The 23,053-nt window shown below is 44.9% G+C and overlaps 1 protein-coding gene and 1 long non-coding RNA gene across 7 annotated transcripts in view; one reads left to right on the plus strand and one right to left on the minus strand.

Annotated features, from left to right (window-relative positions):
- CCDC85A (coiled-coil domain containing 85A) overlaps positions 1-18,387 on the minus strand; it is a 67,658-nt gene extending 49,271 nt beyond the window's left edge. For 5 of the 6 annotated variants that reach the window (XM_048297810.1, XM_048297808.1, XM_048297807.1 and 2 more), the window contains exons 1-2: positions 17,647-18,387; positions 14,173-15,088 (exon numbers count right to left, since the gene is read on the minus strand). In XM_048297810.1, coding sequence (XP_048153767.1) covers positions 14,173-15,088; positions 17,647-17,862 — 1,132 coding nt within the window. In that variant the 5' untranslated portion in view covers positions 17,863-18,387. Of the gene's footprint in view, positions 1-13,832; positions 13,868-14,172; positions 15,089-17,646 lie in introns of those variants that run through there. The other variant, XM_048297811.1, reaches the window with a different exon arrangement.
- A 275-nt stretch (positions 18,388-18,662) lies between these two features.
- LOC125323142 lies at positions 18,663-22,712 on the plus strand. The gene is made up of 2 exons (XR_007202396.1): positions 18,663-19,112; positions 19,595-22,712. It is a non-coding gene; the product is annotated as an uncharacterized LOC125323142 (long non-coding RNA).
- Positions 22,713-23,053: the final 341 nt, after the last annotated feature.

Here is a 23,053-nt window from a genome sequence, read left to right on the forward strand (position 1 = left end):
AGGCACCCACAAACAAGTGACATGTAAGTGGTCATTACCTACAGCTTTTCCTACCATTTCAAACTTGGAAATGCTGGAGCTCTGGTTATCCTGTAATCTAATTCTGCTGTCCCACACCTTCATTTTTGGGAAGCAGGAATACTGTTCAAAACCAGAGCAAATTCAACACAATCCAACTTTGGGTATCTGGATTATGACATTTTCCCTTGCCCAGAGTCCTCCTAACATTTTTGTTTTTTCAGTCCTTCACTTTTCAACCTATGCACTCCCAGATATAACTCTGAATCTGTCTGACCTCATCTACTTTCTTCTTCCCAAAAAACTCAGAAACTATTTTCTGAGCAACCCTATTGTCTGTGCTCAGCAGGGTGCGACTCCAAACCTTCAGAATCTAACACAGCCTGCTCTCATTACAGCTACAAAAACTACCTCCACATCTGAGTGATGTTTCCCTAGAGATGGCAATCAGTCCTGAATCCAGTTGCAGGAGAAAGGAGATCCTGTTCAGTCCATCCTTCTCTTGTCTCTCCGCTTCCAGCAATTGTGCACTTGCTGCTCCATCTGTGATCCCGTAGGGGGAGAGAGCTCTGCTCCCGGCATGACTGGGCCAGCTCCTCCTCTCCTGGAGACGCTTCATCCCTGCAGCGTTTTCCATGGTACCTGGCCTGTGAAGAGCTCCAGACTTGGCTCAGCATGTCCAAGGCAGCACAGAGGGAGCCTGGCACACTGCCCCTGGAATGCATTTCCCACTGCTGTGTAAGAAGGGGTTTAGATCTGCATCATTCCCGAGATACATAACTCTATACATTTCTAAATATGTTTATTTAACAGGCCAATTAGCCTCTCACTAATCATCTCTCATGCTGGGTAAGAGTCTAGCAATGTAGACAAAAACATACAGAATATTCCGGTTATTCCACTCCTCTGACTCTCCTGGCTGTGCCACACTCAGGAACATTTCCAGTCTCCCTTCATTGTATATAGATGAATGTGCTGCTGTTTTACATTTTTTAATCTATGCTCCTGACTCAAGCTTCCCATGGCTCAGGCAGAAGGAACACCATCACTTGGGAAGCGTGTTCACCAGACTGAGCACAAACAGAGATGTAACCAGTTCCCATGGGAGGATTCTGGACACTGGATTGGAGCATTTCATGTCTACTGACTGCCAGTGATAGTCCAAGAGTTCAGCTTAAAAATAAATTACTGCTTTGGCCCTTTCAAAATACCTGGGATGTGTTTAGATAAACTATTTTATTTTCTTCATACTATTATCCTTATTTCTTACTACTCTCTTTGAATTTCTAACTACTTACTGCTCATTTTTCTTATTCAGGGTTCAGAGTTTAAATTCTTAACCTACATCCATTAAAAGTTTGAAATTATAAAAACGTGATAATCCCATTAAGTAGCTATAAAACCAGTTAAATACAGTAGGAATGTTTTTACAGGAGAAAATTATATGGCTCTGCAGAAAATTTTACAAGCAAAGATATTTAGACAAGCACTACCTCAGAAGTAGCACCATATGTTCCTGTACTTCACCATGAAAGACAAAATGTCTGCAAAATGAAAAGCAATGAATTTTTTCCAAAAGTTACTGCCACAAGAATTAAAAAATATACACTTATTTCAAGTACCAAATAATCAGAGCAATCTAATTAGGAAGGAGATAATTAAAAGACTAACAGGTTGCTAAATCATGCTCAGGACACACGACCTGGTGTTTGCTCTGGTTTGTAATTAAGATTAAAATAGTAGCAGTACTAATGTCTCTTTAATCTCTGCCCAGGTCTGAAATATTAAACTGCACTCAGAGCACATTTCGGCTGAGAAGGGCCATTAAGGACTCGCTGCCTGGCACGGCAGGAAGCTGCTGGAATTGCAGGAACTTCGTGCTCCCAAGCAGGGTTGTTGCTGCAGTGCTGTCAGCACATCTCCCTGGCCGGGAATGCCTCGGCTGCGATCCCGGGATGCCAAATCCCGGCTCCCCGCGGAGGGCGCGCCACGGAGGAGCTTTGGAGCCTGCACCGAAGCCGGAGCGGGGCCGTTCACAAACACTTGCCGAACCGACTCTGCTGCAGCGACTTTGCACAGGAAACCTCCAGCTTTTGGCAGGCAGGGAGAACCTTTCCCCAGTGTTCCCTTCAGCACTGCCCCGGCTTCACAGGACTTTAAGCAAACCTTTCAGCCTGCAGTGTCTGACAGAGAGCAGCAGCCGCCTACCTGCTAGAATGGAGTCTGCCGGCGCTCAGCCAGCACAGCTCCAAATCCCGAGTTCCTCCCTTCCACATCTGCCAAGTCACAGATGTTCAGCGTGAACCTCGTCATGGAGATTTATATCTGCTAAGCACCATTTCGCCCCCTCCCTGGCACAGTCACAACATGCCACACTGTTGATGGATGCTGAGGGCCAGATGACCATCTTGCCAAAATACTGTGTTCTCATTTTTTTTTAAGCTCAAGAATGTTCTTTTTCAAATTTTATTCTGATGGAAGATGAATGCTCCTTTGGATTGCACCGGTTCGCAGCCTGAAATCCCCAGCAGAGAGCTGACCATGCCTCTGATTGGTACCAGCATCTTCATTTCCCAAATCAAGACAACTACAGCTACATAACTGCTCTGCAACAGTAAAAACAAGCCACGAGAAACAAGACAGAAAACAGAGCTTCCTCTAGCAAAGCTATCACAGCCCTTCAGGTGTGGATTCATTGTAAGTCACTTCATGTACCAGGACACCTTTAAGCAGCCCTGTAAATGCAAAAGGTACATTAACAGCTTCTAATAGGACTGCTGCACACACAAAAGAGAATTAAAAATAGCTTTGTTTCCCACTAGCACAATTCAGGAAATTCAGAAAGGAAGGAAACATTGCCTTAAAAGTTGATTTTGAAAGGAAACACCTTGAAAATGTTTGTCTCAAGCTGATTGTTCATAAAGGTGTTTTCTAGGCATGTGAGTAACTTCAGCCCATGTTTTTACACCATGCTGAAAACAGACTAAGAAAAAAGCTGTTAGAAAACTGGCATAATGTAATGGAATAATCAGCAGCAAAACCTCAGGAAACCTGCATTAGTTGGTGGCTGATTAATCCTGTCTTGTCTTTAGCTCATGGTTCTTAATACACAGGTGATGATGACAGTATCGTGTGGTTGGTAAATTGTTTCCAGAAGTATTGGTAAGAGCTGCAAGTGTGAACCAGGCACTACCGACAAGTGTAAGCATTTGCTCAGGGTAACAGCTCACCCACAGCTCTTTATACACATCAAGTCTCACCTTCATAAAGACATTTCTTCTGACTTGGCTGCCACCAGGGGAGCGTTCACACACGTAAATCAATGCTCCACACATCGATGCTATCCCAGCCCACACACAGGAGCTCTCCAAGGCCAGAACTCTGTAATCCAGCCAAGCTCTCTGGGCAGAGCTGCTTTCTCTCCTCCGTCACACAAGACTGGTCCCAAACCCTCTGTAGGCTCAAACTCCAGCACTACAAGTTGGAGCAAGGACAGGACTTTCCAATGGCTTTCCACAGCAAGCAAGTAAGCAAAGGAAAACAACAACATCCTCCTCTCCCCTAGGTACCCCAGTCCCACCTCTGAGGTCACAGACTTGCTCTGCACCTTTCAGAAGCTCACAGGACTCCATGGAACTCAGGAAAGCTTCTGCAGCACGAACCAGAGCTGAAGGTTTGGGCCTGAAAAGGACAGACATACTGCAAAGGCAGTTTCCAGAAGAGGCATCAGTATTGTTAATAGGATGACCAATATGTTACAGATTTCCAGCCTTTCCCTCTGATGGTGAATTCAGCACATAACACCAAGGTTGTGGGTTCAGTCCCCATACAGGCCATTTACTAAAGAGCTGGACTCCACGATCTTTGTGGGTTCCTTCCAACTCAGAATAAGCTGTGAATCTGTGAAAATAGATGGCACTTAGCATTTATTTTGCTGGCTTACAGATCTGACATATACTTGGGTTTGGCCTTTTCAGCATTTGGCTTTGTGTTCAGAGGGAGAAGTTTCTTGCCCAACACACACATAAAAACACATGTTCACAAAACCAGAGCAAAACAGGATGCAAGGTCTGACTATCCCCAGACCTGATGAGCTCTCCCCAAACTCTCACGACCCCACACAGTCAGCCTCTGGCCCAGCTGATTGGTTTGCTATCAGGGCACACATTCCATCACATGGAGAAGAAACACAGGTGGAACTGGACATGGACAGATCCACAGGTGACAAGCCAGCATCATGCCAAGCCAAGACCTACAATCTCATCCACCCCTGGTTCTCCACAGATCTGAGCTGGCTCAAGCCCTCAATTAGGAGCTGAATCCTGAATTTAGATTGCTAAAGGGATGGTGCTCAGAAACAGAACTGTACCTGCAATCTGTAGGGCAAAGAGATACTTCTGATTTACACCATTAAAATAGAGAAATCTATGTTTGCTGAAATTTCTCTCTATGTTTGCAACAGATGTCTCTGGGTGTGGCTAAACAGACTGTGCTCAGCTGATGAGACTTCGGGAGCAGTGAAGAAACTCTCCCAGAGAGCCCTTCCCACTGTGTTTCCACAAATACGATGGGACACAAATTTGGCACTTGGGCCCCATATCAATAGTTACATGACCTGAGGAGCAAATCAAACAATGGTTCAGTCACCAGCTAACTCCTGACACCCAAGTACTGCCCTGATGGGCAAAGCCACAGACCGGTGAGCCTCAGTGTTTGGCATGAAAATGCTCCTGGTTCCCTGGGAAACAGCATTTCCTAATAAACAGAATGCAAATGCTATCTGGATTTTTCTCATTCCAGGGAGTAAAAAACCTACAAGTAACTTTTATCTTTCACTGCAGATCCTTTCCCAAGATTTTCCAGAGCCTCTTTACTTCCTGTGCATCATGATGTGTTTCTGAGCAGCATTGCAAGAACAAATAAATCAAAATCTAACAAAACTGGGGAGGTATTAAAAGCACCCAAGTGTTAGAAAACAAGCATCACCTGACTGTATCTTTGCAGTCAACATCCTGTTTGCCCTGCAACAAGGACAAGGAATATCCAAAAACCTTACATTAGGTTTAAGTGACATGCAGGATTAATATCTAACATCAACTGACTGAAAAATACATGTGCTAAGTGCAACTCTCCTAAGCACAAAGCAGACACAGCCAAGGTTTGCTACTTTTAAACTATAGGTCTTTTCAGCGATAAACTCAACACTATTTTGCTCTCAACACCAATAGAAACTGTTTCTCATTCAAACATTCTTCACCAATCCTTCAAATATCCATTTTCCAAAGTGACACTGGAATCAGCTGTCAGTTTTGTTAGTTGAAAAAATTAAATCAAATAAAAACCACCATGAAACAGGAAAAGATGGAATAGAATATGTTGCCCAGGAAACTGACTCCAGTGTTCCACATTTCCAGGTGGCAGTTGATAAGTAAATACACCTTAATTTGGATTGCTGTAGAGTTACCATGAAAGTGGGTCAAGCAAGTCCTTTTGTGCTGCATCTCCTTTTGGAGTTCCCCAGGCACCTTTTCAGGATTCCAGGGATACAGCAGCATGCATTAGCAGTATTTGTGATCAATATAAGGAGTGAACACTGTGCAACTCATTCTTGAAAAATCCGGTATGATGGAGTGACTTGACAGGATAAAACTGCAGGATCCAGGCTTCCCAGATAATCTGATCCATCATTTCCATGTTGTCAGGAAATCCAGTGATTAATTTTTATCAGATTGAATACACTACTCAAAAAATCTTCCCATTTTATTACGTTCATGGAGAAAGTAAAACACATAAATCCCAGTGTTTTCACGCTGAAATGAGGATTTGTTTTCATAAAAAGTCAGGGTCTTTTGTCCTCATAGTTCTCCAAAATATTTGCACGTGCTATGGTTGTAAGTGGTCACAATGTAGCATTCAGCAGTATGGACTGGAGTGTAGGCCAGGCATCAAGTCCCAACAACAGGAATAAATGGAAGAGCTCTTAGCACCTGTACCTGGAGGAGACATAGATTTGGTATCTTCTGCTGTTCAGTTAATACTGAAGAGCCTTTGGTCTCAGTGGTTGGAGAGCTGGTTAGGAAAAAATCATTGTTGGAATGCTTTCTCGTCATGTTTTCTTTATGGACTTAGTGGCACTGTAAAAACCTAAAATTCAAAATTTAACTTCAGGTTACATAGATTTCTAAAAGGGACCCAAGCAAACAAGATGAATGGCAGTGACAAAGTGACTTCATTCAGAGCACTGCATGAGCACGGATATTTAAGCATCTTGTTCTCTCCGGGCATCCCATTTCAGTTCAAGTCACGTGCCAACAAGGAGCGAAGTGCTCAAATCCTTGGAAGGCTCCGAGTCAATTTTCAAGATCTGCTTCCAGCATTCATGTGTTCGTGCTCAATATATTCATCTGCCTTCAGTGAAATGTTCATTTTGTTTCTCATAATCCAACACTATTTTTAGAGGCTCATCTTAATGTCCTCAGTAATGTTTGCAGACCACAAAAGTCATAAGATGGACTTTGAACACCATTAAAGTTCGTTCACTAAACAAACCAAAAACAGACTCAGAAGCCAAGAGGGGATGTGGGTCAGCAATCAATGCTTTTCTCCAGGCTTATCTGCACTTGGCCTAAGTGGGAGCTTATCACGGAGTGATGAATCAGCCTTGTACCCTCTGCAGAAAGCACAGCTATTTTTCTTTGAATCCAAGTCACAGCTACAGGCTCCACAGTTGATCAAGGCAAATTTTCACAGCTCACAGGAGCTTAAAGAGATGCAGTGAAAGAAATCTAGAGAGTTTTGAGGTCAGACATTTGAAGGAGCTATCTCACTACTGATCAGATCTAGAGATGCTTAATATTACAGGCATAAAGGCTCTGGAATAATTTGTGTAACCTTGAGGAAGTACCAAAATGGAGACCTTTAGGAGACATTCCATATTGTTGGTTACCACATGGCTCACTGGGCTTTTTCAGCTATGACACATCTTTGACTCTTGAGGGTGCTTGAACACTGATGTGTTTCATTGGTCCAAATAAGCACTTAATTTACTATATGGACTTCTACAAACCAGTAAAGCTCACATGAATCATGCAAATAAAAAAATAAGGGGTAGAAGAAGCACTTTCTTGCTGAATTACAAAGAGTTGCTGGCTTCTTCACTCCCCATGAATGTTACAGAAACAATGCAAATATGCCCAAAATTTTATAGCAGAAATGACAACTAAGACTATTTGTTATTCACAGGCTTTACAGAACTGTTCATCTTTAAGACAGCCTAGCTCAAGACAGCAGCTTTTCCATTCACAATCAATAAATTCGCACACACTTGCATGCTGTGCACCAAATGCTCATGGACACAGATCACAATCCTGCCCCTTCTCTGTGTGCCTTGCAGAATTAAAAGCACTTAAAAAACCAAATTTACAAGCCCACTAAATGTGCACAGAGTAGTATCATTACTGCTAATTTTTTTAAAGACAACTTTAGCTTATGTCTTTCACCCCCGTTACACTTGTATAATTCATTCCCTCTCAAACAGATTATTGTACTGCTTCCTGCATCAAGCAAAATTCAAAGCTATGTTTCAGTCATAGCTGATTCTCTTCAGAGACAACCCCTTAACCAGTGAAGAAGCACAGGCAGACAAGATTTACATCAAGATCACGACTTCAAGATAACTCTCAGTGCTCCCTCTGTAACTATATATCTGTGCATATGACAGTATGACCCAAGACAAGCTGTGCTTCAGTTTACTAATTAAGACATGACTTGCTAGCTCAGAAGCCAATGAATTTTCATTGCCAGAGTAATTTTCTTAGGTACACAAGGCTTTATTATACCTCATTAAATACCCTGTAATTTGAAATGCCTTGCTGTCCCTTACTCCTGTCAACATCCATGCACTTTGTGTGTGTGGCAGTACAAAACCTGAACCCCACACTGCACTGACTGCCACGCTCTTCCCTAAGTCTTAACCCATTCAGCTCCAACCCCTGCACAGCCTGCAACAACTCTCCATTGCTAACTTCATAATAAAAATTTTAAAAAGCCAAAACATTAACAGGTGGACAGAAGAGACAGGACACTCTGACTGGCACACATAATACACACTACAAGGTTGAATTTTTAAACAAGCAGCACTCACCAAAAATTACTGTAATATGCTGACTGCATTGTAAGTGCCAGAGTTCAGAGAATTTTACAGTTTAGTCACTGATGTTTCTAAACCCATATTTTACTGTTATAAACTCGTAACACTAACCCCAAAAGCTGCGTGAAGAACTGATACACGGGGTCCTGAGCTCGGGTTAAAGCAAGGACTCTAAGCAAGGACTCAGACAAGGCTTTAATGTGAGGATTTGCCATTCTGGCACTAAGAAAAATAAAATAACACACAAATGTGCCCGCTTCATGCCAGGCAGACAATACTAACAGCCGTGCAAACTCCTGATAAGCTCTCTGAGGTAAAGGCAAATGGCTTACACCTTGACCCAATCACCATGAAAAAGAAATAAGCTTCTCTGCTTCCTGTACACACCAAAACAGACTTCCACTCACTACTCAGAAAATACATTTTTTTTCAAAAATACCTAATGAAGTAAAAGAAAACCAACAAAAGAAAGATCAGTATGTCAGCCCCATCCCAGGTGTACCAGTACTACAGTCAGAGGGTGGGAACAGGCGGTGGCTTGCAGGATGTTTGTGGAGACACCATCGGTGCCGGTGCGGTGATTGATCAGCAGCCCTTCCCTCCTGGAGCTCCGGGGACAGGTGTCAGGAAGTTCCAGCAGACACTCCAAACGCGAGGGATGGCCACACATCTCCAATTATGGAGCCAGCACGGCTCCTCCTCTCCATCCCGGTTAAACGCTCGGGAGGGACGGGCCCTGCTCACTGTGCTGCAGGGAGTCACCGCAGGGGGTTTTGCTGCGGGAACTGGGGGACCAGGTCCCAAATCCCTGACAGCACCGACTGTCTCCCACCTCATTAACACCCCTCTCACGGACTAGCAGGGACCTTGCTCCCAGAGATACGAGGTACACTGGTGATGGCCTAAAGGTAATGTCTCTATTCCCTACTCTGCCTCTTGCTTCCATCAAAGAACGGCTGAATTAATCAAGTTCTCACTGCAAAACAGAGTCGCCTGCGTAGCGGGATATGCAGCATAAGGGAGAAAGGAAGACACATAAAACTTGGAAGCAGTGACTTCCCAGAAGGTGCTGGGGTGTTCTCAGTCCTGCAGCAGGAAGGGCTGTGCAGGTGAGCCCTGCCTGCACATCCCACTGCAGCCAGCAGTGCCACAGCACCAAACAGCAAACCCCTGCCCCCAGCACCTGCCTGCTACTTGGATCAGCCTCTGAACCATGCAGGAATCAGTGCTGAACATCCAGACAACCGTGTGAAATCAGGCCACTCTCTCCATAAGGAGAGGCATCACTCCACCATTAACATATCAAGAGTTTTGCTGAAAGGATGATCCACCGCACACTAAAACATTCAAATCAAAACAAGTTTTGTCAGTGAAGTTAAGGATACGTAATTGTAAACCTCTCCCAAAAGTCCTACAACACGGGTTTCTAGTAGGTTCATTGTTTTGCTACTACAAAACACATTTTCAACATGAAAAATCACTCCACAAAAAAATGAGTTGCGTAATAAATGCAGTGTGCTGTAGTTACATCCATATTCACATCTCATGCCCCAGTTCTCTTACAGTGTGGAACAGCTAAGACCAATTTACAAGTCTGACATCAAACCTACAGAGTTCAACTGAAAGACTCTGAATGACAAAGTTTCAGAGCTCCACACTTCAAAAATAAATACCTGAAATAAACACTAGGTCACTTCTTACTGGCAAGGAAGAGGTTCTACCAATCCTTGTAGCCTTTGGTCACACTCTGAAAAGTAAGAAATGCTGCCTCAGGCTCCAAGATGTGCAGCCGTGGGTGCCACCAGGAAAGGTCAAATCACACACAGAGTGCTGTACAGTGCCATTAATGGCAGGCAGATTATTTGCATTTCAACTTAAGGAAACATAACGTGTAAGCAAACATTGAAACATGACATCATCCCACTCTTTGGCCAGCAAAGGGGAGCTGTTTGCACAGAGAGGGTATCAGTTAACTCAGTAACACTGCTGTGAGTTTTCTTCTCTCTGGAGTCACACTGCAGTTTCATCTTCTTACTCAGTGCAGTATTTTCTAATTTCATTTTCCTTCTCACAAGTGCATTTATGAGAGAAAGTGTCCAAAATTTAGGCTGAGTCTCTGTTTAGCCTACAAACACCTTTGCTCAAGGAGAGGCGATGCTGCGTTTGTTCTGTAAGAGCCCTCACAGCTCCAGCAGCACAGGAGGTGTTAGTCAGCAGTTTAACTTCTCTTCATTAATAACCTCAGCAGGAAGCAAGAAGCACACATGAAAGCCTTTGGATACCTTCCTTTCACACAAAAGTCAAAGCTCAGAGCAAAACAAAGGACTTCTTAAAATAGAAAGTTGAAAATAAATCTCTTAGATTAAAAAACCAACACTTAGACTGCAAATGCTGGAAGCTGATCAATTTATAGAGGCACTTACACCTCAGATATCTGTGTCAGAGCTAAACTGTCATGTATTCTTCTAGGTTGCATTAATGCTCTCTTCAAAATGTTTTTACTGCTGGTATTTTCTCATCTGATTTCAGCAATCTTTCTATCCCAAATACCTCTGTTCTCATTATCCAGAACATCTTGGTGTGATTACAGCAAAAGATTGTTGCCATGTTTTACTTGGTTAAAACCTCTAGAATTAAATACATACGTTTTCAATTAACAGGCACCAAGCCAAACTTAGCTCTCCCATCCCATTTTCTGTCACTCCAAAGGCTGAGGACACTCATTTCAGAAAAATATGTAGAACCATGAAGTAGAAGGCTTTTTCAAAGTGTTATAAATCTTATAAATGAAAGCTGACATGCCATACAAGAAAAAATACCAAGATCAAACCTTTGACCATAGAAGATGAGAAGAATTATGAAAGGAAATGTTATCACCTCATCCTTTATTCCTTCAGCTGTGCCTGTGAGGGAGAGGCTGAGGTAACTTCCTGCATAGCTTAAAACATGCATGAAGCCCCAATGATTAATGCATAAACACATCCTGCAAAGCAGCTACAGCTGCACATCACATTTCTGATGGCATTGTAATATTACACTGCAACTGCTCTGACGGCAGCTCCAGTTTGTCAGGGACCTGCAAACTCTCTAATCCATCCCACACATCTTTATGTACAGCCCGAGTTCTGGGAGAGGTAACACCACCCTGTGGAATCCACTGCTTCCCTGTGGTCAGCAAGTGCTGACAGGATCACAAATCTAGGTAAATGGGAGCTGCTAGAAGCTCCCATTTCTCCAGGTAAAGCTGGGCTGTTCACAAACATACTTCCAATTAGGAACACCAGTTCCAGGTAGAGAGTACAGCACTTTTTGAATGAGGTTTGACATCATGAAGAGGAATAACTTCTCCTCTCAGACACGATTCAGAGTCCAGTTCAGACCAAGATGGGACAGGCCTGTACTGACTCTGGTAAATTCTGACTACCTAGTTAAAATACTTTGTTTTACTCCTTTAAATATCAAAACATGTTTGTCTCTGCCATTCACCACTGACGGTCACCAACACTTCGCTCTTGCTGCTCACACGACAGTCTGCAAGAACTACAATAAGTTTAGAAGTGGCCCACAAACTCATGACACAGATGTGCGAACATCTGCCAGCTAGAGATACTCCAAATTTGAAAACAAACTAGATTGCACCAATGTGATATACTTACTGCATGACTTTGGGATCACAATCAAAATATTGTCCTTTTGTATTGCTCATCAGAGTTTAGGGCCATGTTTTCAGGCCATTTCCTAACTCCCACTGTCACAATTTCAGCATTCCTTACAACAAGATCAGGACTTTTATCACCTACATTCAGCTGGCAGGGTCAGGTACACACAGAACACGCAAATTAAGACTTACACATTACTTTCACAACAATAGCAAATGATAATGGCCAGCACTTCTACCACTTCCATATTAACTGTTCCCCACAACTTTACAGTAGCTGACAAAATCAAAACACAAAATAACACAAAATAAATCCAGAAGGGTTCAGCTTTGCCATGAAGACCAAGTATTTCCCTGAAGTTTAAAAACTCTTCACAGCAGAGCTGTGAAGAGTTTTACCAAGTTTGATCAAGGTCAGACAGATGTCAGAATTAAACCTCAAGCTTGCATCAAATTACATAAATTCGAAAGAAGAGAGGTTTGACAACTTTCTGGTGAGAGAAGTTGTCAAACCAAAGAGAACTTCTCTGTAAAAGTGATTATATAAAGCACAGGGCAGGCAAAGCTCTGATTAAAGTCAATAAAGAACCTCCCAAAGCACCAGCTGCCCTCTCCAGCACCTTGTGGCCTGAGTCCAAACTTCTGACAGCTGAAATATGCTGCACAAAGGATACCAGTCAACTCAGGAATAAAGTAATAACTGCTTTCACTGCACTGTCAGGAATATGCTTCTTAACAAGGCTACTTGGGGGAAAAAAAAAAACAAACAAAAACCAAACAGAAAGCCTACAGTGCTGGCAGCAGAAAAACCATATCTTCCCTCCCCTGTGAGTTTTAAAAAGACATTTAAAACCTTAGGTCACCTTCCTACACAACCTGTGATGGACTGATGAACATCATGGGTGCAAGAAACAAGTCCTTTTTAGGAAGTCTGGTTCCAGATTTCATGCTACTTACAGAAGGTTAACTGTAACCAGGAAGAACTGAATGGAGAAAGAAATACAGCATTTAATGGAAGTTGTGCAAGACCAACTTGAATAACTTCTGTATTACACATCTTCACGTATCTGTCACACACTCACCTTATTAATCATTTTAAGATCATTAAAAAGAGGAGTCTCTACACTTACCATGTTGGGGTTGGCCAGCCCTGTCAACAATACACATTTCACTGAAAACAATGTGGATTTGCCCCTGCAGAGAGGGGTTAACTGAAGGCATTCTGCAAGTTAATCCCAACAGGTAACTGGACCAGTGTGACAAAGGCACCCATCTCACAAGCAGATCCAACAAGTGGTCACTTCCACTGATGCCAACACAGCTGCACACAGCTGCTTATGAAATGGACACACATGAACTCCATCCAAGATCATTTGCTAAAGCCAAATCATCACTTTCTGTAGAGCTTGACTTCAAACCTGTGTGAAGGTCTGAGAAAACGGTTTTTAACTAGGACACTAATTTCCTTCATGAAAACATCCCAAGGCACATGGAAGAAATAAAAGGCAGGAGGCTATGGGAATTCTGCTAAGTCTAAAAAGAGTTATTTCTACAGCAGAGTAGGATGTTTGAACTTTGTAGCTTTCCAAATAACAAAATACTTACACTGTGACTCTCCTAAGACAAGTAATTTATTTCCGTCAGGGAGGATACACAGCTCTTAAAAACAAGGCATGTTTATTGGAAACCTTTCTAAAAGGCAGCAGTAACAACAGCAAAGAAACCCCTTCTGATCTTCCTAAATTTTTAATTTGTTATGAATAAAAATATGCAAACTCAAAGCTTTGAAAAGCTTTAGGAGCTATCACATTCATTTCTATTGAGCCTACTCTTCATCTAGGATCTTTTCCAAAGTTTATGGAAAAGGACATAAGAAGCCTTCAATCAATAAACAGGAAATTTTAAAATCTTTAAAGCTACAGACAAGGTAGATTAGGAAGGTGGAAATGAAATTGGAGACACTCACCTCTACTCTGCTGACTCAGATACAGGCAGGACAAGAAACATAGTGCAATTCCTCTCTTATGCAAATAGAAATCCACCTAGGGACAAACAGTTTACATCTACCAACCACAGAGCAGGGTCAGGGCCAAGAGTTCCTCCTTGATACCTTACACCAACACTCAAATGCACTTTTCCCCTACTTCTTTAATCTACCCCACATCCATCCTGCTGGATGGACAAACAGGTGTACTCCAATTAAATCACTAAAGGAATAATGCTGACACCAGACTCATTGCCTTTCCTTTCACATCAAACCTCATTCCTGCCGCAGAAATAGCTGAAACAGCACTGAAACTACCTTAGCAATTTTCAAAGTGAGCTTTTGCTACAAGTATTGACCCACCATTCATTCCGTTGTACAAACTCCTGTGGTGAGGGGACAGCTCATCTGTCACTTGTCTCCTGAGGGTACCTTCTCTGCTGCCTCCGCTGAGGTGTTTGAGGTGCTCTGGGCTCCCTCCATAGTGTTGTTTGAGATGCTCCGGGCTCGTACCCCTCACCTTGTGCAGGTGCTCTGTACTTCCACTCGGCGTGTGCTTTTGAAGGTGATCTGGGCTGCCACCGCTGTGCTTTTGATGCTCAGGGCTACCACCAGGCCTCTGCTTTTGAAAGTGTTCAGGGCTACTACTCAAAACGTGCTTTGGGATAGTTTCTGGACTGCTGCTGCTGTGCTTTTGTTGTTCAGGTACTTTGACAATGGTTTTGTGATGCTCAGGGCTCGGCCCTTTCAGGTGATGATCAGGACTGCCAGAACCCCTGGGCTTCTGCAGGTGCTCTGGGCTGATACTCCTGTGTTTCTGGTGCTCAGGGCTTCCTTCCCCCCGAGGTTTTTGCAGGTGTTCTGGACTGGTGCTTGGGTGGTGTTTATGATGGTCTGGGCTGTCTGTGCTCCCTGTGCTGGAAGTGCTGCTGCCATCCCCAACATCTCTGATGTACGCACTGGTGGCAGTCAGCTGGCACAGGCTGATCTGGCTGTCGATAGAGCTCCGGCTGCCTGCTCCTCCACTCTTCTCCTCATCCAGCAACACACACAACTCCTTCAGCTCCAGGTTCTCCTTAACCACTTCTTCTTGCCTCACTTCCAGCTCTTTCAGCTTCTGCAGGTATAAGGCCACCTCCTTGTGCATGACACTGGCGCTGTACCTGCCCAGCCTCTGCCACTCACGGGACACCCTCTTGCCCTTCTGCCGGTCATCATCCAGGAAGCAGCAAAGGTCCCTCAGCTCCTGGTTATCTTCCTGCAGCTTCTGGTTGATGTCCTTTAAAAGAAAGATTGTCATGACAGAGGAGTGTCTAAAGGAATTGATGTTAAACTGTTACACAGGCCAGTGGACAGCACTGCTGCAAACTCACACTTAAGCACTCCAGTGAAGCATAAATAATTCCATGTGTAGATCTGGCACATTGTAACAGCACCATGCTTCAAGCAAACAAAGCTGCTGTCCAGCAAAAACTGCCCTTAGCTTGGAGCTAATTTCTAACTTCTGATACAGCAGAAAAGTTTCAGGTGCTTAATTAATTTTCATGCTAAATATCAGAGTAATTTAGCTCCCAAATTGGGCAAAGATTGTAAGTGCTCTCATGATGATCTCGCTCTCCTGAGAAATATTCACCTGCAAGTTATTGCTGAATAAAACTGCAAGGTACATCAGAAATTGTAATCTCTCTCAATTAATTAATTATTAACATTTACACTCCCTACTCCCCAAAGCATAGTCACATACAAAGATGACCATTTTAGAGATTTTTTAAAAATTGGGGTTTGCTGGATTTTGTTTCTGATTTGCATAAAAAGCCTTGTCAGTAATCACTTGACCAGGATTGCTTCAACCACTCTGAAATGAAATAATCTGCTTAAATAGATTTTTCACCCCTAATAAAATTAAGTATGTGATTCTATGCCCTTCCCTAAGTGAGGAACAGTCTGAAGCAAATGCTCTGAAGTAAAAATGCTCAGGGTTTACTACAGCAGAATAAAAACATTTTCAGTATTTTATCATTCTAGTTTGGACTTGTGACCATATTTATCTTTCTCCCATCATCTACACATTCATTCCTTCTTATGTATGACGTTACAACTAGAGATGAGCCACAGTTGTTAAAAATTTAGTCTTATGGAAACACCATTTTAGGACAGTTTCCTAAGAAAATGAAGCTTTTTTAACTCCACTGGATTTAGGTGCATGAATGCCTGCGTTTGTCTGATTTCTGCCTCAAAATAACTTGGAATTTGAACAATTTCAACCTGTATTTGACAATAGAAAAAAATTCAACAAGGCTATAATGTGTCCTTTAAAACCTCTGCTAGTGAGAGATGTTTGAGATGATCCCACAATGGAATAAAAAAGTTGTGTAAGTCCACAATTCCTCAGTCAGGAAGCAGGAGGCAGCCATCCAGCTGGTCATTCTTACTCATGGTGCAGTTATTTCACCCAGGACAAAGGAGGGAGATTTCCAGACACCAACACAGGGTTCAAAAGACCTCCTTGTCCCAGATTCTTTCTGAAAGCCCCAGCTGAGGCATCTGAACAAAAGGCGGAAGTCAAACAAGACTTAAGGAGTTTGGAATTGAGAGAGGAATTTGTGACTCCTTCCTACACATCTTAAGTGTGTTTTGTCAGTTATCTGGAAGATGCATAAACCCAGATGATGTCACACTCTTGCACATAACTGGGAGAAAGATGCTATTGTTGTAACTGAACTTACATTTAAAAGATAAGCTTCAGTTTTATTAAATACCATCATGGATGGGTCGTTTTTATCCTCAGACACCATCAAAGGGACACACATACTCACACTTTGCAGAACACAAAAACTTGGGAGGCAGGAACTGTCTTCCTCCATGAGCTACTTATTTTATGCCACACTATTATCAAAGACACTTTCTCAATAATTGTCATTTAAAGCGAATTTACAAGTGAAGAACTCTCTTCTAATGCACTTTCCTGTAATAATTCAAAAGTCCACACTGCGTGTCTGTCTCTTCTCTCCTTCCCTCCAACCTCACCTCACTGAAGGAATTTCCTGAAAATGCTCAAAGCAATAAACCAGAAAATGTTCTGTAGTCCTGCCTACTTTAAGGTAACTTTCTAGGTCTATAATCCACAGGCAAGGTGATGCTCTGTAAATAGTCACACTTTTCTTCCCAGTCCTCAGAACTAGGAGGGAAGCATTAGGGACTAAGCTTCTCATCCACCAAGAGAGTGAAATTAAGAAGGGATAAGCTATTACAGACTTGGTTTGCTTCTGACTGCAGGCTGCACAAGTCCACAGCTGGGAATGGTTTGATCAGAGGTATGTTACCAGATGTCTTTTTCAGACAATAAACTAGAGATTGATTCTGATCATCCCAAACCCTAGCCCAAGGGTCTGCCATCACCTGCCACACGCTGCACTGCATCCTGGAAATGACCACCTCTCTCCAGCAGCCTACCAGCCTGCCTGACAGACTCACAGCGTGAGCTACACAAGCCCTTATTTCTCGTGCACTTTAGGCAGGATCATTTAACCTCAGTCAAAACCAAGGAAGTCTAACACAAAGGTGACAGCGTTTTTATCAACCCAAAAGAATACTGGGGCAGAGCATAAACCAGCTGTGCCCCGCAGCCTGCCGAACAGCTGGTCATCTCCTAGCCGGAGACTGGATTTTTAAGTGGGATCAAATGCTATGCACCCTAGTCCTCATCCACTTTTCATGCGGTTCTCGGGAGCGGCTCCTCCCAGACCATCCACCTGACGAGATCGATCCCGGCGGGACGGGCGGGGTCGCGGAGACACCGCACAAACTTCAAGGGTCCCACCCTGCCCACCCCGCTACCTTCAAGCCGCGGATCTCGCCGAGGTGGAGCTGGAGGCGGCGGTTCACCTCGCGGATGAGGTTGCTGTGGTCCAGCATCGCGCTCATCTTCTCGGCCTCGGCGCGGCGGAGGCTGCGGATCAGCTCCTCCTTGCTCCACTTGAGCAGCTCCTCGTCCGACACCTTGGACAAGTCCTCCGCCGGCGCTCCGCAACTTTCCGCCGCCACTTTGGACATGGTGGCGGCCCGGCAGCCCGGGGCACTCGCGGAGCCTCCCCGCGCTCCCGGGGCCGCCCCGCCGCCGCCGGGGGAAAGGGCGAGCCCGGAGCCCAAGGGGTGCCCCTAGCTCCAGCGCTGGGCCGGGGGTAATAAGGGAGACCCCTTCTGGCCCCAGGCAGCGGATCCTGGAAAAAAGGAGGAAAAGGAGGAGGAAAGGGTGTGGAGGAAGCCGGGCCACACACTGGGAAGCAAACTTCCCCCGTCGAGAAGGAAAGGAAAAAAAAAGAAAATAGAAAAAAAGACCTAGACAAAAGATCCCCAAGGGAAGCCCGGCTCTGGCAACAGGTCAGCGCCAGCTGCGTGCGCCTGGTCCCCGCCGCAGCGGCAGGGATGCGCGGTGGCTCTCACGGTACCCGCCGCCCCCGGGCTGCGGGATGCAGGGGAGGATGCGAAGTGCCGATGCCGCGCACCATGGCGGAGGGCAGGGCGGCCCGGCCGGCGGAGCGGGAAGGAGCGGGAAGGAGCGGGAAGAACGGCGCGGAGCGGGCGCTGCCGGCGCCACTGGCGGGCGCGGGGCCGCTCGCGGCTTTTCAGCGGGGCGCGAGCCACGTGCGGGCGGGGGCGGCGCGGGCCCCGCGCGGCTCGCGGGCGCCCCCTGCCGGCCAATGCCCGGCAGCGCGGCCGGGGCCATCCCGGGGCGGCGGGCGGGACGCACCTGAAGGATGGACACACCTGCGGGACGGACGCACCTGAAGGATGGACACACCTGCGGGACGGACGCACCTGCGGCAGCATCCCGGCCCTCCCGGCCCCGCGTCCCGGCCGGTGACCGCCGCGCCCCGCGGAACGGAGGCACAAACGCGGCCGCCCGCGCATCAGTGCGACGGCTCCGGTGGGGCGGCTGCCGAGAGGTCACATTACATCACCGCCGGGCGGCACCGCCTCGGCGCTCAGCGCAGCCCGCAGGCACAGACGGGCTCGCACCCAACCTTAGCGCAGCTCCTCACTCGAGCTGAAGGTCGCATGCCATGAGCTAAGCCCCTCATAGGAATTAGGCTTGGGCTGCTGATACACCCTCCCTAAGAATATTCAGCCGCAGTGAAGCAAGAGACTCATATTCCCCAATTTGCTTAGAGATTCAAAGATTCTGCATAAATCTGCCTTGCAGATGATTTGAGAATGAAACTTGATAATCCATTCATGCTGCTTACAAAGAAAGATGAGACGACAGATCTCAGAGGCAGAAGTGGATGAACTGAAACTATTAGGTGAGTAATTGGTTGAATCCCTATTTTTCAATCACCAAGTTCCCCCTGAACAATCCCCCTGCGGGCAGAGGAGGCTGCCTCGCTTAATGGGCCCTTACTACCTCCAGTTCTGCAATTTTAGAATTATGTAGGATTAAAGAAGATTTCTGGTTCTTGAGGGGAAAATTAAAGAAGTTAATGCCAACACTGGCACATCACGAGGTTGTAACCCTGTGAGCAGGGCTGCCTCTCCACTGGCAGCTGCTGAATCTGTGCTCTACCTGTCCCATGTCGCTGTCCCTGCCAGCTCCCTTGGCATGTTCCTGCCAATGCCACAGGACCAGACCAGCCAAGGATTATTTTCTGCTCTTAGTCCTATTTAAAAGTTGCTACAACAATGGTTGAACCAAACACTGTTCCTTTGTTCTTACTGCTGACCTTCTCCTTGAACTGCCAGCTGTACTTGGTCGCAATAAAAGTTCTCCTGCTCCTATTCTTCGCAGGCTACACTTGGACTTTTCACCACACGAGTCCCCCGTGTCTTCCTTTCCCAATTGCCATGCAGAGATGTTCTTTCAGCTGATCCATTTTCCATGTACCTTCAGCTTCCCAACCACATGCCAGACACTCTGGTTCCATCCAGGATGGGTCTTGGCGTGGGAATCCCACTTGAGCTGCTCCCACAGGTCCAGCCTGCTGCTCAGGATACTCTGCCTCTATTCCAAGGAATACCTGTGCCACAGGAAGGTGGCATGTTGGCTCAGCTGCAGGAGGAACCCCAAAGCCCATCACTGTCAACAAGAGCTCCAACCAAGCACAGAGCTTTGCCAGCATGAAATCCCATTTCCTGAGCAGCGCCAAGTATTGTGTGAAATTTTTATTTTCTCTGAAAACTCTATCACTCTCTTAAATCCTCTGATTTTTTTTCCCACTGTAAAGAACAAAGCTTGAGATAAAAGCATCTGACCAGCCACAGCAAAAATACAGTGAAAGGCCATGAAAAGGAGCTGTCATCCTTTATGCCCAAATATATTCCATTTTAATGCGACTGAAAAAGAACAGCTTGGGGAAAAGACAGCAATAAATAAAGGCTTTTCTTCTTCTTCTAATTCAGCAGTGTGTGATCTGAAAGGTCACATGACATTGGATTTTTAAAAGTTCAAATTAATTTCCATCCATGAAATAAACAGTTAACTGAAAAATGTCCAAAAGCTTTTTAATACAAAAGCTTCAGGGAAGAGTGTCCGCTTGCCTCAACGTTACCAGTGTTTCTCTGGAGCAGCATTTCACGGCTTTTGATCACAAGGTGCCATAGAAAGCACGAATGTGAGATGAACAGCTTCAGGGAACACCACGTTCCTCACAAACATGAACACCTCCACAGTTGTGTCTTCAGGAGACACAGCTTTATTGTACAGGCACCAGTGAGACGGGAATTCAAAGAGTATGGCCATCGGAAGTAGTTTAAACTTCAAAAGTCTGGGGAAAAGTGTAGTCTAATAATGGAAGCAAAAACGTATCAAGTGAAACTACTCTGGAACGTTTCTACAAGGAGAGGTCTAATTTCACATGCGCTCATGTTTGCGTTACAAGATCAAACCGGAGTGGGAAGTGCAACATAATTACTCCCATCTCCTGGCAAATGTAAAACTTTCCTTTTAGACAGAACACCTCACTGATCAAATGCCAAGTACTTCCCTCTTCCTGGGCTGCTACCGTCACTGGTGAGGACCACAACTGCCCCAAAACAAACACTGCAATTTTCACATTAAAGCTGCATTTTTGCAATACTCCCCTGAATAATTCTCATTCACAGCCCGAAGTGCAGAGTCTGGGCAAATGAGCTTGGAGAGGGCAGTGCTGGGATTGCTGCAGCCTCTGTCCAGTGGCAAGGGGGATGGCAGTCCCTGTCCATCCTTCCAGCCCTTTCACACCACGTGCCAAATGCCAGCAGCAATGTGGATCCGCAGCCAATTAAATCTCCATAGCTGACCACAGTTTGCCAGCTCAGAAACATTTCCGCTGCTGTGTCCTGCTCACCCCTGGACATGCAGATACCCAGCAACTGTTGCTGGAAAATTCTCCAGCATATCCTCAAGGACTTGCTTTTCATTTCTGCCTCCAGACCCTCCGGTGCTTTAAGTTTCTGACTGCTGGGCGGAGTCTCTAAGCATTGTTATAACCAATAATAATTATCTGATGATTTTAAAAACACTTTTGGACATTTCCAGTGAGGCCCTAAAGCTGTTCAATAGCTCTCTGCCAAAAATATGTCATAGCCAAGTACTTGCCTAGCAGTCATTTTACACAAAGATGGCTAAACTGTTTTTGTTCAGACCTTCCAAAAATACTTTTGAGAGGAGTTCAGACTTGAAAAATGTCATTCCCAAATTGGAAGGCAGTGGAGAGAGCTTTAAAAATGAAAAGATCAAGTAATTTTAGTTACAGTTGCTCCTAGATGTTCTTCCCATCAGTCATGTGTCTGTAGCTGACACCCAACACAGCATCCCCAACATCAGCTGCTCTCCAGCGCAGCCCGTTCGTTCTCTGCTGGCTCATCCCCTGTCCCTAGGCAGAGCTCCACACCTTCCCATCCCTAACCAAGGAGAGAGTTCCCCTTCCTCGCCTTCCCATCCTGTCCCTACAGAGCCTCTCTCCACCATGGTAGCACCCCAGCCATGGATCTCTTGCCAGTCTGGTCCATTACTCCCTCATTTGTGTTGTTGTAGTCATCTCTCTCTGTCCATCCTAGGTTAAAGTTTTCCTCAGCAGCTTTTGCCAGCACATTGGAAAAATGCTCTTGCCTTATTTGGCCAGGAGGATCACACCTCCTCCTAACAGTCCTTGACAGTCAAAGAGCGTCCCACGGTCACAAAAACCAGATCCCTGCTGTAAATGCCAGCTGTGCCAGCACTTACTGGCCACAGGATCCATCCACTCCTCCTCCAGCTCTTTCACCATCAAAGGATTCACTTTCCAGCCCTGACTGCCACTCCTGTAGTCACTGCACCAGCATAAATTAGATAATGCATTTTACAATACAATATAGATCAACTTTTCGTAATGGAGTCTCCAGCAGTGTTCACAGTGTTGGTACCTATGAAAGTTAATAGTCTGACACCAGGCCATCCACACAGTATTTCCTACTTCACTGCATGCCCACTTCCACTGCACAAAGGATATTATGGATAACGCCATCTAGCTAAAGCTGGCCAGAAACAAAATCCTTCAGTCGTCAAAATGACTGCTTTTGTATTCAAAGCATTTACAGATGGAATCCTCATGTTTTGCTCCTGGACTTGACCACAGGTAAAAGTAAAGAGCCAACTTTGAGCAAACCAAACTAGGCAACATGCACTTTTCTCATCCCAGAAATACTTTTGATAGAGAAAGAAGTTCATGTAATTCCAACTAGGAGAAAACATAAAAGAAATCTAGAAAAAAATGTTTTCAAATTAACAACCTGAAGAGAGGAGATAAGATCAGCTTGAATTAGTCATTGAGCTTTTCAAAATTTCAGAAAGTTGCAACTTAAACCCCTTTAATTAACTGCTTGTGGTAAATAGTTTCTATTTATTTTGTAAGAAAACTAACTACATTAAAAGTTTTTTCTTCTTGAAATTGTTGAAAAATTTACCTCCGTATTTCAAAATTCAGAAATTCTCACAAAGCAAAGTTTGCTGTGAACTTCCTCCTGTTGCCACCTACACCTTCCTCATGGTTCAGCAACCATGCAAGTGTGTGGTGAGCTGGATCAGCTTCGTGAGTCAATGAAAAAATAATGCCAAAATCTACCACTTATGAATAATGACTGGTTTTCCCGTGGATGACTGCACTGATCTGGCTCACAGAACCTGTTTGGGATGCAAGGGAATTGGAAGAAGCACACAAGGCCAGGGATGGAGATGGAGCAAGCCCAACCGTGCTGACAGAAGCCTGCATCTGGAGCAGACTAAACACAC

This window comes from Corvus hawaiiensis, chromosome 3 (genome assembly GCF_020740725.1).
Source record: "Corvus hawaiiensis isolate bCorHaw1 chromosome 3, bCorHaw1.pri.cur, whole genome shotgun sequence".
NCBI classification, from domain to species: Eukaryota; Metazoa; Chordata; class Aves; order Passeriformes; family Corvidae; genus Corvus; species Corvus hawaiiensis.